The sequence below is a fragment of the Oncorhynchus gorbuscha genome, linkage group LG15 (genome assembly GCF_021184085.1).
Source record: "Oncorhynchus gorbuscha isolate QuinsamMale2020 ecotype Even-year linkage group LG15, OgorEven_v1.0, whole genome shotgun sequence".
NCBI classification, from domain to species: domain Eukaryota; kingdom Metazoa; phylum Chordata; class Actinopteri; order Salmoniformes; family Salmonidae; genus Oncorhynchus; species Oncorhynchus gorbuscha.
Genome location: NC_060187.1, coordinates 67,372,647 through 67,387,619, shown reverse-complemented (window position 1 = coordinate 67,387,619; position 14,973 = coordinate 67,372,647). Strand labels below are relative to the sequence as shown.

Below are 14,973 nucleotides of genomic sequence, written 5' to 3'. Positions count from 1 at the left end.
GATGCACTGCACTGAGAGATGTCATACCAGTAAGTGGAAGTATACTGTAGAGACGCTGAGGGATGACTGCTCTGAGAGATGATGTTGCAGCTGGACCAGTCTCTTCAAATCTGTCAATTTCAGCTAGAAAACAGTTTTTTTCTGTTGCTTTGGATGTGTCTCAATCCACCGCAACTGCCGTTCGCACTTCCGCAACTACGGTGAAAGGTGACAGGTGACAGGTGAAAGATGAAAGGGCTAGAGCAGTGTTTGTCAGGCCATGAAACATCCGTCTTCACACAAAATCGTCTGTAGTGTCCGAATTGTTTGGCCTACTACGACCCCTCTATGGAAAGATGAGATTCTCACGGTGGTGTTCTCCGCTTTGCTCTACGACCCCCACAGGCATCTTGGGACTCGTCTGAAGTCGGTACAGCCGATCTGCCACCATCTTTCTGTAGCGTTCAAACAGTTTGGGCTACATACCAATATAACCCCCATGTGGAACGGTGTGAGTCTCACAGACACATTTTGCTCCAGGACGCCCATAGGCCTCAAAAGACTCATCTGAAAGTTCCCCCGGTACCAGTTCAAAAATTAATAGAAGTACAGTATATACAGTGCATTTGGAAAGTATTCAGACCCCTTGACTTTTTCCACATTTTATGTTACAGCCTTTATGTTACAGCTCTAAATTGTATTAAACATGTAAACATGTATTAAATATATGTTTTTCCTCATCAATCTACAAACAATACCCCATAAATTGTTTTTTAGAAATTGTAGCTAATTGATTCTAAACAAAAAACAGATACCTTATTTAAATAAGTATTCAGATCCTTTGCTTTGAGACTCTAAATTTAACTAAGGTGCATCCTGTTTCCATTGACCATCCTTGATGTTTCTACAACCTGATTAGAGTCCCCCGTTGTAAAAAGCTATCGATTGGACATCATTTGGAAAGGCACACACCTGTCTATATAAGGTTCCACAGTTGACAGTGCATGTCAGAGCAAAAACCAACCCATGAGGTCAAAGGAATTGTCGAAATGGGAGAACCTTCTAGAAGGACAACCATCTCTACAGCCCTCCATCAGTCAGGTCTTTATGGTAGAGTGGCCAGACGGAAGCCACTCCTCAGTAAAAAGGCACATGACAGCCTGCTTGGAGTTTGCCAAAAGGTACCTAAAGGACTCTCAGACCATGAGAAACAAATTGGTCTGATGAAACCAAGGTTGAACTATTTGGCCTGAATGCCAAGCGTCATGTCTGGAGGAAACCTGGCACCATCCCTACAGTGAGGCATTGTGGTGGCAGCATCATGCTGTGGGGATGTTTTTCAGTGGCAGGGCAAGAGACTAGTCAAGATTGAGGGAAAGATGACTAGTCTCATAGAGATCCTTGATGAAAACATCCTCCAGAGTGCTCAGGACCTCAGTACTGAGTAAAGGGTCTGAAAACATCAAATACGTTGTTTATTCTATTTTGGGATACTTCAAGGGGTCTTAAAATTGAAAATCAAATATCTAAAGGATCCTTGGTATGACCTTCTTTAAACAATTACATATATTAGCTTAGTAGGTCAGGATACTCTCAATGGTGCATCTGTAGAACTTTGAGCACCTGGGGACCCATGCCAAACCTTTTCAGTCTCCTGAGGGGAAAAAGGTGTTGTCGTGCCCTCTTCATGACTGTCTTGGTGTGTTTGGACCATGATAGTTTGTTGGTGATGTGGACACCAAGGCACTTGAAACTCTCGACCCGCTCCACTATAGCCCAGTTGATGTTAATGGGGGTCTGTTCGGCCCGCCTTTTCCTCTGGTCCACGATCAGCTCCTTTGTCTTGCTCACATTGAGGGAGAGGTTGTTGTCCTGGCACCACACTGCCAGTTCTCTGACCTCCCTATAGGCTGTAATTGTCAGTGATCAGGCCTACCACGGTTGTGTCGTCAGCAAACTTAATGATGGTGTTGGAGTCGTGTTTGGCCACACAGTCATGGGTGAACAGGGGGTACAGAAGGGGACTAAGTACACACCCGAGGGGCCCCAGTATTGAGGATTAGCATGTCAGACGTGTTGTTGTCAAACCTTACGACCTGGGGGCGGCCCGTCAGGAAGTCCAGGATCCAGTTGGAGAGGGAGGTGTTTAGTCCCAGGGTCCTTAGCTTAGTGATGAGCTTTGAGGGCACTATGGTGTTGAACGCTGAGCTGTAGTCAATGAATAGCATTCTCACATAGGTGTTTATTTTGTCCAGGTGTGAAAGAGCAGTGTGGAGTGCAATAGAGATTGCATCATCTATGGATCTGTTGGGGTGGTATCTGAAATGGAGTGGGTCTAGGGTATCCGGAAGGATGCTGTTGATGTGAGCCATGACCAGCCTTTCAAAGCACTTTATGGCTACCGACGTGAGTGCTACGGGCGGTAATTTAGGCAGGTCACCTTCGCTTCCTTGGGCACAGGGCCTATGGTGGTCTGCTTGAAACATGTAGATATAACAGACTCAGTCAGGGAGAGGTTGAAAATGTCAGTGAAGACACTTTTCAGTTGTTCTGCGTGTGCTTTGAATACACCTCCTGGTAATCCATCTGGCCCTGCGGCATTGTAAATTTTGACCTGTTTAAAAAGGTCTTGCTCACATCCAGAACAGCTGGTGCTCTCGTGCATGCTTCAGTGCTTGCCTCGAAGTGAGAATAAAAGGCATTTAGCTCATCAGGTAGGCTCGAGTCACTGTGCAGCTTGCGTCTGGGTTTCCCTTTGTAGTTCGTAATAGTTTTCAAACCTTGCCACGTCCAACTAGCGTCAGAGCCGGTGTAGTACGATTCAATCTTAATCCTGTATTGACGCTTTGCTTGTTTGATGGTTCATCTGAGGGCATAGCGGGATTTCTTATAAGCGTCCGGATTAGTGTCCCACTCCTTGAAAGTAGCAGCTCTAGCCTTTAGCTTGATGCGGATGTTGCCTGTAATCCATGGCTTCTGGTTGGGATATGTACGTACAGTCACTGCGGGGGCGACGACGTCAATGCACTTATTTTTGAAGCCCATGACTGAGGTGGTATACTCCAATGCCATTGGATGAATCCCGGAATATTTTCCAGTTTATGCTAGCAAAACAGTCCTGTAGCGTAGCATCCGTGTCTTCTGACCACTTCCTTATTGATCGAGTGACTGCTACTTCCTGCTATAGTTTTTGCTTGTAAGCAGGAATCAGGAGGATAGAATTATGGTCAGATTTGCCAAATGGGCAGGGGAGAGCATTCTATGCATCTCTGTGTGTGGAGTAAAGGTGGTCTAGAGTTTTTTTCCCTCTGGTTGCACATGTGACATGCTGTAAAAATGTGGTAAAACTGATTTAAGGTTGCCTGCATTAAAGTCCCCGTCACTAGGAGGGCCGCTTTTGGGTGAGCATTTTCTTGTTTGCTTATGGCCTTATAGAGTTGGTTGGTTGAAAGCGTTCTTAGTGCCAGCATCGGTCTGTGGTGGTAAATAGATGGCTACGAATAATATAGGTAACTCTCTTGGTAGACAGTGTGGTCTACAGCTAATCATAAGGTACTCTACCTCAGGCGAGCAATACCTCAAGACTTCTTTAATATTAGACATCGTGCACCAGCTGTTTTTGACAAAAGACATACACCCCCACCCCTCTTCTTACCATATGTAGCTTCTCTGTTCTGCCGGTTCATGGAAAATCCCGCCAGCTCTATCTTATCCGTGTCGCCGTTCAGCCACGACTTGGTGAAACTTAAGATATTACAGTTCTTAATGTCCTGTTGGTAGGATAATCATAATCGTAGGTCATCAGTTTTATTTTCCAATTATTCCATTTTGCAAGTAGAATGGATGGCAGTGTGAGTTTATTCGCTCGCCTAAGGATTCTCAGAAGGCAGCCCGATCTGTGTCCTCTTTTCCTCTGTCTTTTCTTCATGCAAATGATGGGGATTATGGTGCCTGTTCCCGGGAGAGCAGTGTATCCTTCTCGTCAGACTCGTTAAAGGAAAAAGCTTCTTCCAGTTCGTGGTGAGTAATCGCTGTTCTGATGTCCAGAAGGTATTTTCAGTCAAGAGACAGTATAAGCAACATTATGTAAAAATTAAGTTTAAAAAAAGAATTTACAAAAAATGCTGAAAAACTAACAAAAGAGCACAATTGGTTAGGAGCATGTAAAATGTCAGCCATCCACTTCGGAGCCATCTTAACATGTGCCCTTAATGAACATGTGCTCTTTATGTTTTCTTTTTACCAAGTTACACAAATGACCCACTTGTGGTTACTGTCAGCATCATTGGGAAGTAGGAGAGGGTACGGGGGACGGATGGAGTAGGCAGAGACGTGGACCAAGACAACCAATCACCTCACCTCTGTGGGAGGAAGTGCATTGGACAGAGGTTGGCAGACCTACACTACCATTCAAAAGTTTGGGGTCACATAGAAATGTCCTTGTTTTTGAAAGAAAAGCACATTTTTTGTCCATTAAAATAACATCAAATTGATCAGAAATACAGTGTAGACGTTAATGTTGTAAATGGCTATTGTAGCTGGAAACTGACGATTTTTTAATGGAATATCTACATAGGCGTACGGAGGCCCATTATCAGCAACCATCACTCCTGTGTTCCAATTGCACGTTGTGTTAGCTAATCCAAGTTTATAATTTAAAAGGCTAATTAATCACTAGAAAACCTTTTAGCAATTATGTTAGTACAGCTGAAAACGGTTGTGCCGATTACAGAAGCAATATAACTGGCCTTCTTTAGACTAGTTGAGTATCTGGAGCATCAGAATTTGTGTGTTCGATTACAGGCTCAGAAGGCCAGCATCCTGGAGTCGCCTCTTCACTGTTGACATTGAGAATGGTGTTTTGCGGGTACTATTTAATGGAGCTGCTAGTTGAAGACTTGAGAGGCATCTGTTTCTAAAACATTTTCCGATAGCATATATGGAATGTATTTATTAGACTGTTTAGAATGTTTCAGTCAAAATGACCGCTCATTGGTTCAAAGTGGGTTCCCTTGAGGCCCGGCTTTTTTAGTGTTAAGTACACAAGTTTTGAAATACAACATTTTGAACAACACACGTTCTACAACTGTGTGCAAGGAAGAGTGAATGGTGCGTAGTGCAGTTGTGCCATTTCACCAAAACCTACACTTATGGATCCAAAAGGGGTTTCAAGAAATGTTACAAAATAAACCAACTCATCTCCCATTACTTGGAGATAGACAAATAAATATTTCCCCATAAGACAACTTCAAAATTCATAGCAAATGCTCAGAGGAAGTCTGACTCCTCAGAATTAAGCCTTCTGTTATGTTACGTTTCCTTTTGTGTTAAACGTGAGAGCGACATGACATCTCTTCTCACATCTGCATCCCCTGAAACCAGTCACTGCGAATCCGGGCTGCATGCACACACTCACACCATGTATGAGAAGAATGTATTTGATCAAATTGGCATGCAAGCGAGTTAACACCTTCCTCCTTCTCAAGCACCCAGTGTCGTTTCAACGTCGTTGCACACCCAGTGCTGTGATGTCAACCAAAAGGTTAATAATACAAAAGAGGAAAATTAAGCAGAAAACAAAACCAGTCACTTTTCCACAGTCTGTTTTATTTCCCTCAGCAGCAGTGAACGTCTCAATTGAGACAGTAGGAAAAATGCAGACAGAGGTCAAAGTATGAGAGGGTCTCATGAAAAGACCCTCCCATAATTGCATGGAGCAAAATTCGTAACAATTCGTGTTACATCTCATACTGATAATCAGACGTATTAGAAATGTAAGCCGTATGAATAGAACCAAAAGGGAGAGTGTGTTCAGAACATTGGAACAGATCATAGTCAGTAGAAGGTCAAAAAATGACATTTACAAATTCTCAATCAAATGGACCGATGGAAGGCATAATCACATGCCTGCGCCATTTAGAGTTTGTCATAATCAAAGTTGACAACTTTAGTAATTAATCAAAAATAATGAACAGTCAAATTATCTGAAATGCTTGTAATGCATACCAGTACTCATTTATCCAAATGACCAAGAAGTATTGGCAGATTTCAAATCAGGATGAAGATTATCAGTTTCAATTATCATACCTGCTAGCCAAATTTTCTTTGACTAAATAAGCCACCATTGATACACAAAATCATCTATTTGACACAGTTAGCCATGTTGCCGTTCATCACTTTAAACAATATTAAATGGAAGACAAACAGACGTTTTGACTTGGAAAACAATCTTTCACTAGAAATTAACTTTCATGACATGCAGGCAAAATCAATACTGTGCCTGCCGACATACAGCCCCTGTACTGGTGGCTCACCACTTCAGGAGTAGTAATACGTATATTGTGGTTTATTCCAGAACATCATAACACTTTATATTAAGTTGCCCTTATACCATGAAGTTACTCAAACTACTTTGGTAACTAGCTGTACACTGTACTGCAGAGAAGGAACATAACAATGCTTGAATTGCACTAAAAAGATAAGTGACAATATGTTTTACATTAATTAACAATCTAGTTACATGAAATAAGACTGAGAAAATTATATATTTGGTGTAACTACATGGCATTGCTGTGACTTAATGTAAAGTGTGAGCCTATAGGTTTTTTTTCGTACATTCAGTCAGCGTTTCCCCAGTTTAACTCTTAAGCATCGGCCCCTCTTATTCAATTTTCGCCTAAAAGGACACCCAAATCTAACTGCCTGTAGCTCAGGCCCTGAAGCAAGGATATGCATTTTCTTGGTATCATTTGAAAGGAAACACTTTGAAGTTTGTGGAAATGTGAAAGGAATGTAGGAGAATAACACATTAGATCTGGTCTGCTAAATGACTTAAATGTAAAATGTTAAAGATAATACAAATTAGAAACCAACCGTTTTGTGTTTTTTTTTGTACCATCTTTGAAATGCAAGAGAAAGGCCATAATGTATTATTCCAGCCCAGGTGCAATTTATAAATAGGCCACTAGATGGCAGCAGTATATGTGCAAAGTTTTAGCCTGATCCAAGTAACCATTGCATTTCTGTTCAAAATGTTGTATCAAGACTGCCCAAATGTGCCTAATTTGTTCATTAATAACTTTATGTTCAAAACTGTGCCCGCTCCTCAAACAATAGCATGGTATTCTTTCACTGTAATAGCTACTGTAAATTGGACAGTGCAGTTAGATAAATTATTGTTAAAGCTTTCTGCCAATATCAGATATGTCTATGTCCTGGGAAATGTTCTTGTTACTTACAACCTCATGCTAATCGCATTAGCCTACGTTCGCTCAACCGTCCCACAGGGGACCCACCAATCCTAAAGAAGTGAATCCCATGGCTTGGTTTTAATTCACCTGGATATGTGAAGACTCATTTAAAAGAGCTCCTCATTCTATGAGTGCACTTAAGTCATTCTGGCTTACACTGGTGCGGCACAACTGATCACCAAAGGTACAAAAAAGGCAACCGGTCTTCTGTCGCAGCGTAGGTCAGTCTTCGAGAAGTGGCCTATCATTTCAAAGTTCAATCTACTTCCCCCCTCACTTCTCCAGAGATCGATCTCTTTGGCTTTTAAATAGCCCTTATTGTAGAATTAAAAGTAGTAGGCAAGTTAGAATTCTCTGGTATTTACAGTTGTGTGGTTAGTTGTACAGCTCTGCAATCAAGAACTAAGGTTTCTGTGACTCTATTCTCATTTCATCTCAAGGGTTAGTCAGAAAGGGTTGCATGCAAGGTCCTCCCCCTCAATGACACCATTGTGATGGAGATCAAAGAAATCATTGCGGTGAATGAAAGTGTTGACATGCTTCTTTATTCCAGAAAGAGAGCAGGGGGTGGTCAGGACTGGTTTCTTGAGGCCTGCATTAGCCAAGCCACTTAAAATAAAATACTGCAAAATGGTGCAAAAGTGGTGGCCACAGTCAGATTGGGAGGATGACTTGGGCTTCAACCTATAAGTAGAAGAGTAATACATTGTTCTGAAGCATCACAGGGCACATTCAAATGTGCCAATGGCATAAAACCAGTACTGGGCCTTTAATCTCAATTGAGCTTAGCCTCTGTGTAGACATCCATTTTTGTAATTGTCAGTTAATGTCAAAAGCCACACAGATTTCATGTGTTACATCTTTGACGGATACTTAACTACATCCATCCAGTTTCTTAATGGCTAACGGATCAACCCAACTGAACATTCCAGACCTTCTCTGCTTTGCTCGGAGCCCCAGTCTGTCCCAACACAGGTAAGGCAACGGTCAGTCTCTCAGGAAGAAGACAACAGGAAATAGTTTAGGGGGGGACGGGGAGAGTGAAAAGCAGCCTTCATTTGGAGACTTTTGGGTTCTGAGCCTTCCTGTAAGGTTCTCCATAATACAACTCTTGGCTGAATCAGTGCAATTCATGCGTTCAGGTCCGATTCAGGTCAGAATCCTAGTGGTTTTGAGGGTCTTTGGTGGTTAAATCGGAGGTGTCGAGTTGGGTTTCCTGGGTTGTGACGTCCGTACTGGAGGTAAAGGGGCACGTCTATGTGAGATAGAGAGGGATATAGAAAGATAGAAAAGAAGGTCACCTCCAGCTTTTGTTACAATACTGTACAACGCCAACTGTATGTGTCTACCTGCCCATTCATTTGACATCTAAACATTAATCAAATTAGCCGAACAATACAGCCACTGAAGTACCTGGAAGGGACAGCTGCAACAGGAGGGCCAACAGGTGGAACTGAAGTTATACTCGCTCCATGTTGCAGGGGGGGCACCAGATGCATTGTACCCAGGGTGGGTGGGATGTGACGGGGGCTCTGAAGGCAAGGACTTCCTGGGTGCTGGTGGTTTTTTGGGTTGTACAAGGGCCTGAAGAAAATACAAAATAAACATATAATACAATCCAGGTGTGATACAATGATTTTCGTTGATTATAGCCGATCGTCACAGAGTTTAGGTAACAGTGACAAGACAACTGAAAATGGAGGTGTCTAGACCAACTCCAATCCTTGGGGGCCTAATTGGTGTCACTTTTGCCCCAGCTAACACATGACTCCAATAATCAACTAATGATCTTCAAAACGTAATTAGTTTAAATCAGCAGTGTTTGCTAGGGATAAGGAACTAGTGTGACCACTACGGCCCCGAGGAATGGAGTTGCAGGGATGGGCTCTAGACCAAACGTAGATTTAATTAATTAACTTTTGGTTTAGTTAACTGTTCTGCTAATAGTACTAGAAATAATTTATGCGACTTGCTGTTATTGACGTGTTGAAGTTTGCCTGCTTGTACGTGGATGATGCAAACTACACTCACTGGCCAGTTTATTAGGTACACCCATCTAGTACGGGGTCGGACACCCCCTTTGCCTCCAGAACAGCCTGAATTATTTGGGGCATTCTACAAGGTGTCAAACGTTCCACAGGGATGTTGGTCCATGCTGACATCCATCACGCAGTTGCTGCAGATTGGACGGCGGTACATCCATGCTGTAAACAGCCCGTTCCATCTCATCCCAAAGATGCTCTATTGGGTTGAGGTCTGGGGACTGCGCAGGCCACTCCAGGCAATGTTTTTCCACTCCTCGATTGTCCAGTGTTGATGATCACGTGCCAACTGGAGACGCTTCTTGTTATTTTTAGCTGATAGGAGTGGAACAAGGTGTGGTCGTCTGCTGCAATAGCCCATCCGTGACAAGGACCGACAAGTTGAGCATTCCGAGATGCTATTCTGCACACCACTGTTGTATTGGGCCATTTGTCTGTTTGTGGCCAGCCTGTTAGCTTGCACGATTCTTGCCACTCTCTTTCGACCTCTCTCATCAACGTGCTTTTTCGCCCACAAGACTGCCACTGGCTGGATGTTTTTTGTTTGTAGCACTATTCTCGGTAAACCTTTGACACTGTCGTGTGTGAAAAGCCCAAGAAGGCGTCCATTTCTGAGATACTCGGCGCGCCTGGCATTGACAATCATACCACACTTAAAGTTGCTTGGGCCACTTGTTTTGTCCATTCTAACCTTCAATCAAACAGTCACTTAATGTCTCGATGACACAGCCACATGACTCACTGTCTGTAGGAGTGATCCATTTTCGTGAACGGGGTGCTGTACCTAATAAACTGGCCGGCGTGTGTATTTACACTACACCAATATATTAAGCATGTTTTAATATGCAAATGCAGTATCACAAATTAATACATTGCAGTTTGTACTTTAACTTAAATGCTAATTTCACCTAAATCCTTTTTTATTTTCAATTAGTTACCAACATTGTCATTACCTACAGCCATAGATTAGCTGTGCATTCTTTTGTAACCACCTTTTAGAGCCACTTCCAAGTGAGTGTATATTAAGTACTTTGATCTGCATTTGCACATAACTGTAAATTCAGCAATACAATACAATTCTGAACTAAAGCTTGATTAGTCTGATTAAGATTAATTGTCTCAAATCATTCAATCCATTGAATCAACCAATCAACTAACCAATCAACTACATACACATCAATTAACCACACAATCCCACCAATCAACCATTAAATCCCTCCACAATCAATTAACCAACCAACCACACTCGTCACATAAATCAACCAATCAGACGCAATGCCCACATGCAGCCATGTCTACATGCTACTCTGGTACCTGGCTGCCTGTTAGCACAGGGTCAGGGGGTAGAGGCCTGGTGGGAGGAGCCGGCCGACTCAACGATGGCTAGAATAATGGACGGAAACAGAAGAACAGGAGGAATAGATGGAGAGAATGAGAGTGAGGGGTGGAAGAGACCAACCAAAGGAAAGGGACTATTCGGGTATTCTAACAGAATACTGAATGAGACTCTACAGAGTAGTGTCACAATACTCCAAAATGTTCACTATTTGTATGATGAAAACTAACTTAAGACCAATTCCCATGCAATGAGACAAAGACAAATAATTTATATTAGCAAACCACAGAGACGAGACAGCTACCTCTATTTATTCGCCATCATGCTTAGTTCCATGCAGGTAACAAATGCACTCTAAAGTAATGGAATAGAATCCATTACGCTACTATTGACAAGACAGATTCCAATCATGGAAGTAGATGATAAGAGGGAAAGATGATTGACACCAGTGCTCCTCAAAGCCATACAGATGAGATGAATTTACCCACACTGAACGAAACTTAGAAATCAGCAACTTGACCAAAGACCATAAGATACTTTTTGAGGAACAGTGGTATGGAATATACACGGAGTGTACACACATTAGGAACACATGCTCTTTCCACGACAGACTGACCAGGTGAAAACTATGATCCCTTATTGAGGTCACCCGTTAATTCCACTTCAATCAGTGTACAGTAATTGAAGGGGAGGCAACAGGCTAAAGAAGGATTTTTAAGCATTGAGACAATTGAGAAATTAACTGTGTATGTGTGCCATTCTGAGGGTGAACGGGCAAGACAAAAGATGTAAGTGCCTTTGAACCGGGTATAGTAGTAGGTGCCAGGCGCACCGGTTTGAGTGGCTCGAGAACTGCAACACTGCTGGGTTTTTTCACCCTCAACAGTACCCCCGAGAGTATCAAGAATGGTCCACCACCCGAAGGACATCAAGCTAACTTGACACAACTCTTGGAAGCATTGGAGTCAACATGGGTCAGCATCCCTGTGGAATGCTTGACACCTTGGAGAGTCCCTGCCCTGACGATTCAAGGTTGTTCTGAGTGCAAAAAGGGTTGCAACTCAAAATGAGGAATTTGTTCCTAATGTTTTGTACACTCAGTGTACATTGATTCTAGGGCGTCAGCTAGTTAACTATGTAGCTGTAGATTGGAATGTTATGTAATCATTCCAAGTGTTTTGTAGGCATCATCACATAATATTCAAGTCAAGTATTACAATTTACAAAAGTGATTGGAAATAAAGGGATAAAACAACTCTGGTGTGTGGAGCCACGGTCTTTGTCAACTAGTTCAATCATTGTCTCAGCACATAGGCTACTCTTCCAGGTCTAAGCTGGGGATAGAGAGTTCGCTCATGTGGAGGGTTCTTTCGCTAAGTGACAGACTTACATGTCTAAACAGGAGAGTTAATCTGGTCCAAATTAAACCTTTGTTAAGCATTAGACGCTGTGGCTACTCTTGGCACTAAAAGGAAGAACATGCTCCCCCCCATGCTAGTAAGTAATGCTAAGTAATCAAAGTAATGCTGTGGTTAGTTTTCAACATAATTTAAGTCACCCTGTACATGCAGGTTTCCATTCAGACTGACTGACATTTTTTTTTAAATACATTTAAAAAATATTTTTACCCCAATTTCGTGATATCCAATTGGTAGTTAGAGTCTTGTCCCATCGCTGCAACTCCCATACGGACTCGGGAGAGGCGAAGGTTGAGAGCCATGCGTCCTCCGAAACACGACCCTGACGAGCCGCACTGCTTCTTGACACACTGCTCGCTTAACCCAGAAGCCAGCCGCACCAACGTGTCGGAGGAAACACAGTACAACTGGCGACCGAAGTCAGCGTGCCACAAGGAGTCGCTAGAGCATGATGGGACAAGGACATCCCGGCCGGCCAAACCCTCCCCTAACAACGCGGCCGGCTGCGACACAGCCTGGGGTCAAACCCAGGTCTGTAGTGATGCCTCAAGCACTGTGAAGCAGTGCCTTAGACTGCTGTGCCACTCAGGAGGTCCCTTCATAGAATCCTTTTAAAGAATCCTTCATAGAATCCTTTTAAAGAAACATTGTGATGGCATGGCCCTCTAAAAGGGTGATTGCTTGAGAATCAACTGTGTTGGTGGTGCTGCTACGGCTACTGCTACGGCTATGGCTACTGCTACTGCTACGGCTACAGCTACTGCTGCTACATATGGATGAAGACCTCCTCATTAAATGGCAACCTTTGACTGTACCTAGTTGTTAAGGGGGCTGGGGTCGGGAGGGCAGGGGCTTGGTGGGGGCTGGCCGTTTCTTTGTTATCTAATGATGGATATATGGGAAAAAGTAGAGGAACAAAACAGGACTTCGCTATAATACTGCAACTACGCATACATAAAAAGACACAGAATGTTAGTTCTAGAAAACATGAGGATTCTTATAGATTACTCATTATTATTTATGTAGTGATTTCATCTCATTGCATTGCACACACAAGCATTTTTCAAGCTACCCATCACCTCACAGGCCTAGGCCAGGTTACCTGGGCTTGTTTTAAGACAGGGTCAGGAGGGAGTGGCTTAGTAGGTGGAGCAGGTCTGTCCTGAATCTGAGAAAACAGGAGTCAAAGGGTTCTGACAGCCAATGGAAACATGCATTGGAGGGTAAGTTAGTTATTAGAATTAAGCATTACATATTCAACTCTCAGATTGAGAAAATATGAATTGGTCACTTGAGAACATACACTGAACAAAAATATCAACGAAACAGGTAAGGTGTTGGTCCCATGTTTCATGAGCCGAAATAAAAGATCCCAGAAATGTTCAACACACACAAAAAGCTTGTTTCTCTAAAATGTTGTGTACAAATGTGTTAACATCCCTGTTAGTGAGCATTTCTCCCTTGCTCAAATAAATCATCCACCTGAAAAATGTGGCATATCAAGAAGCTGATTAAACAGCATTATCATTACACAGGTGCACCTAGTACTGCGGACAATAAAAGGCCCCTCTAAAATGTGCATTTTTTTCACAAGTTTATTTATTTTATTTGATCTTTATTTAACTAGGCAAGTCAGTTAAGAACAAATTCTTATTTTCAATGACGGCCTAGGAACAGTGGGTTAACTGCCTGTTCAGGGGCAGAACGACAGATTAGTACCTTGTCAGCTCGGAGGTTTGCAACCTTTCTGGTTACTAGTCCAATACTCTAACCAGTAAGTTACCCTGCCGCCCCAAGTTGAGGGAGCATACAATTTACATGCTGACTGCAGAAATGTCCACCAGAGCTGTTGCCAGAGAATTACATTTTAATTTCTCACAACCGCAGACCACGTGTAACCACGCCAGCTCATGATCTCCACATCCGGCTTCAACACCTGCGGGATTGTCTGAGACCAGCCACCCAGACAGCTGAGGAAACTGTGGGTTTACAACTGAAGAATTTCTGCACAAACTGTCAGAAACTGTATCAGGGAAGTTCACAGTAGTTTTGCGTCGTAACTGACTTCAGTAGACAAATGCTCACCTTTGATGACCACTGGCACGCTGGAGAAGTGTGCTCTTCACAGATGAATCACGGGTTTCAACTGTACTAGGCAGATGACAGACAGCATGTATGGCGTCGCGTGGGCGAACAGTTTACTGACGTCAACGTTGTGAATAGAGTGCCCCATGGTGGCGGTGGGGTTATGGTATGGGCAGGCATAAGCTACGGAAAACGAACGCAATTGCATTTTACCAATGGCTATTTGAATGCACAGAGATACCGTGATGAGATCTTGAGGCCCATTGTCATGCCATTCATCCGCCGCCATCACCTCATGTTTCAGCATGATAATGCATGGCCCCATATCGCAAGGATCTGTACACAATTCTTGGAAGCTGAAAATGTCCCAGTTCTTCCATGGCTTGCATACTCACCAGACATGTCCCCATTGAGCATGTTTGGGTTGCTCTGGATCGACGTGTACGACAGTGTGTTCCAGCCAATATCCAGCAACATCGCACGGCCATTGAAGAGGTGTGGAACAACAGGCCACAATCAACAGCCTGATCAACCCTATGCGAAGGAGATGTGATGCTCAGCATGGGGCAAATGGTGGTCACACCAGATACTGACTGATTTTCTGATCCACGCCCCTACCTTTTTTTAAGGTATCTGTGACCATCATATGAAATCCATGTAATCGCTACCAGTAAAGGGTCTGAATACTTATGTAAATATGATATTTCAGTTTATTTTATAAATGAGCAAACGGGATATTGTGTGTAGATTGATGAGGAATTTAAAAACAAATCAATTTTAGAATAAGGCTGTAACCTAACAAAATGTGGAAAAAGTAAAGGGGTCTGAATACGTTCCGAAGGCATTGTAAATGCTGTAGTATT

General features: G+C 42.9%; 1 protein-coding gene across 4 annotated transcripts in view; it reads right to left on the bottom strand.

Annotated features, from left to right (window-relative positions):
* Nucleotides 1–7,758: 7,758 nt before the first annotated feature.
* The window catches only part of LOC123997839 (disintegrin and metalloproteinase domain-containing protein 15-like), a 37,526-nt gene continuing 30,311 nt past the window's right edge, over nucleotides 7,759–14,973 (bottom strand). The window contains exons 21-24 of one of the 4 annotated variants that reach the window (XM_046302434.1): nucleotides 13,128–13,193; nucleotides 10,586–10,654; nucleotides 8,643–8,813; nucleotides 7,759–8,484 (exon numbers count right to left, since the gene is read on the bottom strand). In XM_046302434.1, the coding sequence (XP_046158390.1) occupies nucleotides 8,392–8,484; nucleotides 8,643–8,813; nucleotides 10,586–10,654; nucleotides 13,128–13,193 (399 nt within the window). In that variant the 3' untranslated portion in view covers nucleotides 7,759–8,391. The remainder of the gene's footprint in view (nucleotides 8,485–8,642; nucleotides 8,814–10,585; nucleotides 10,655–13,127; nucleotides 13,194–14,973) is intronic. The other 3 variants (XM_046302436.1, XM_046302435.1, XM_046302437.1) reach the window with 3 other exon arrangements.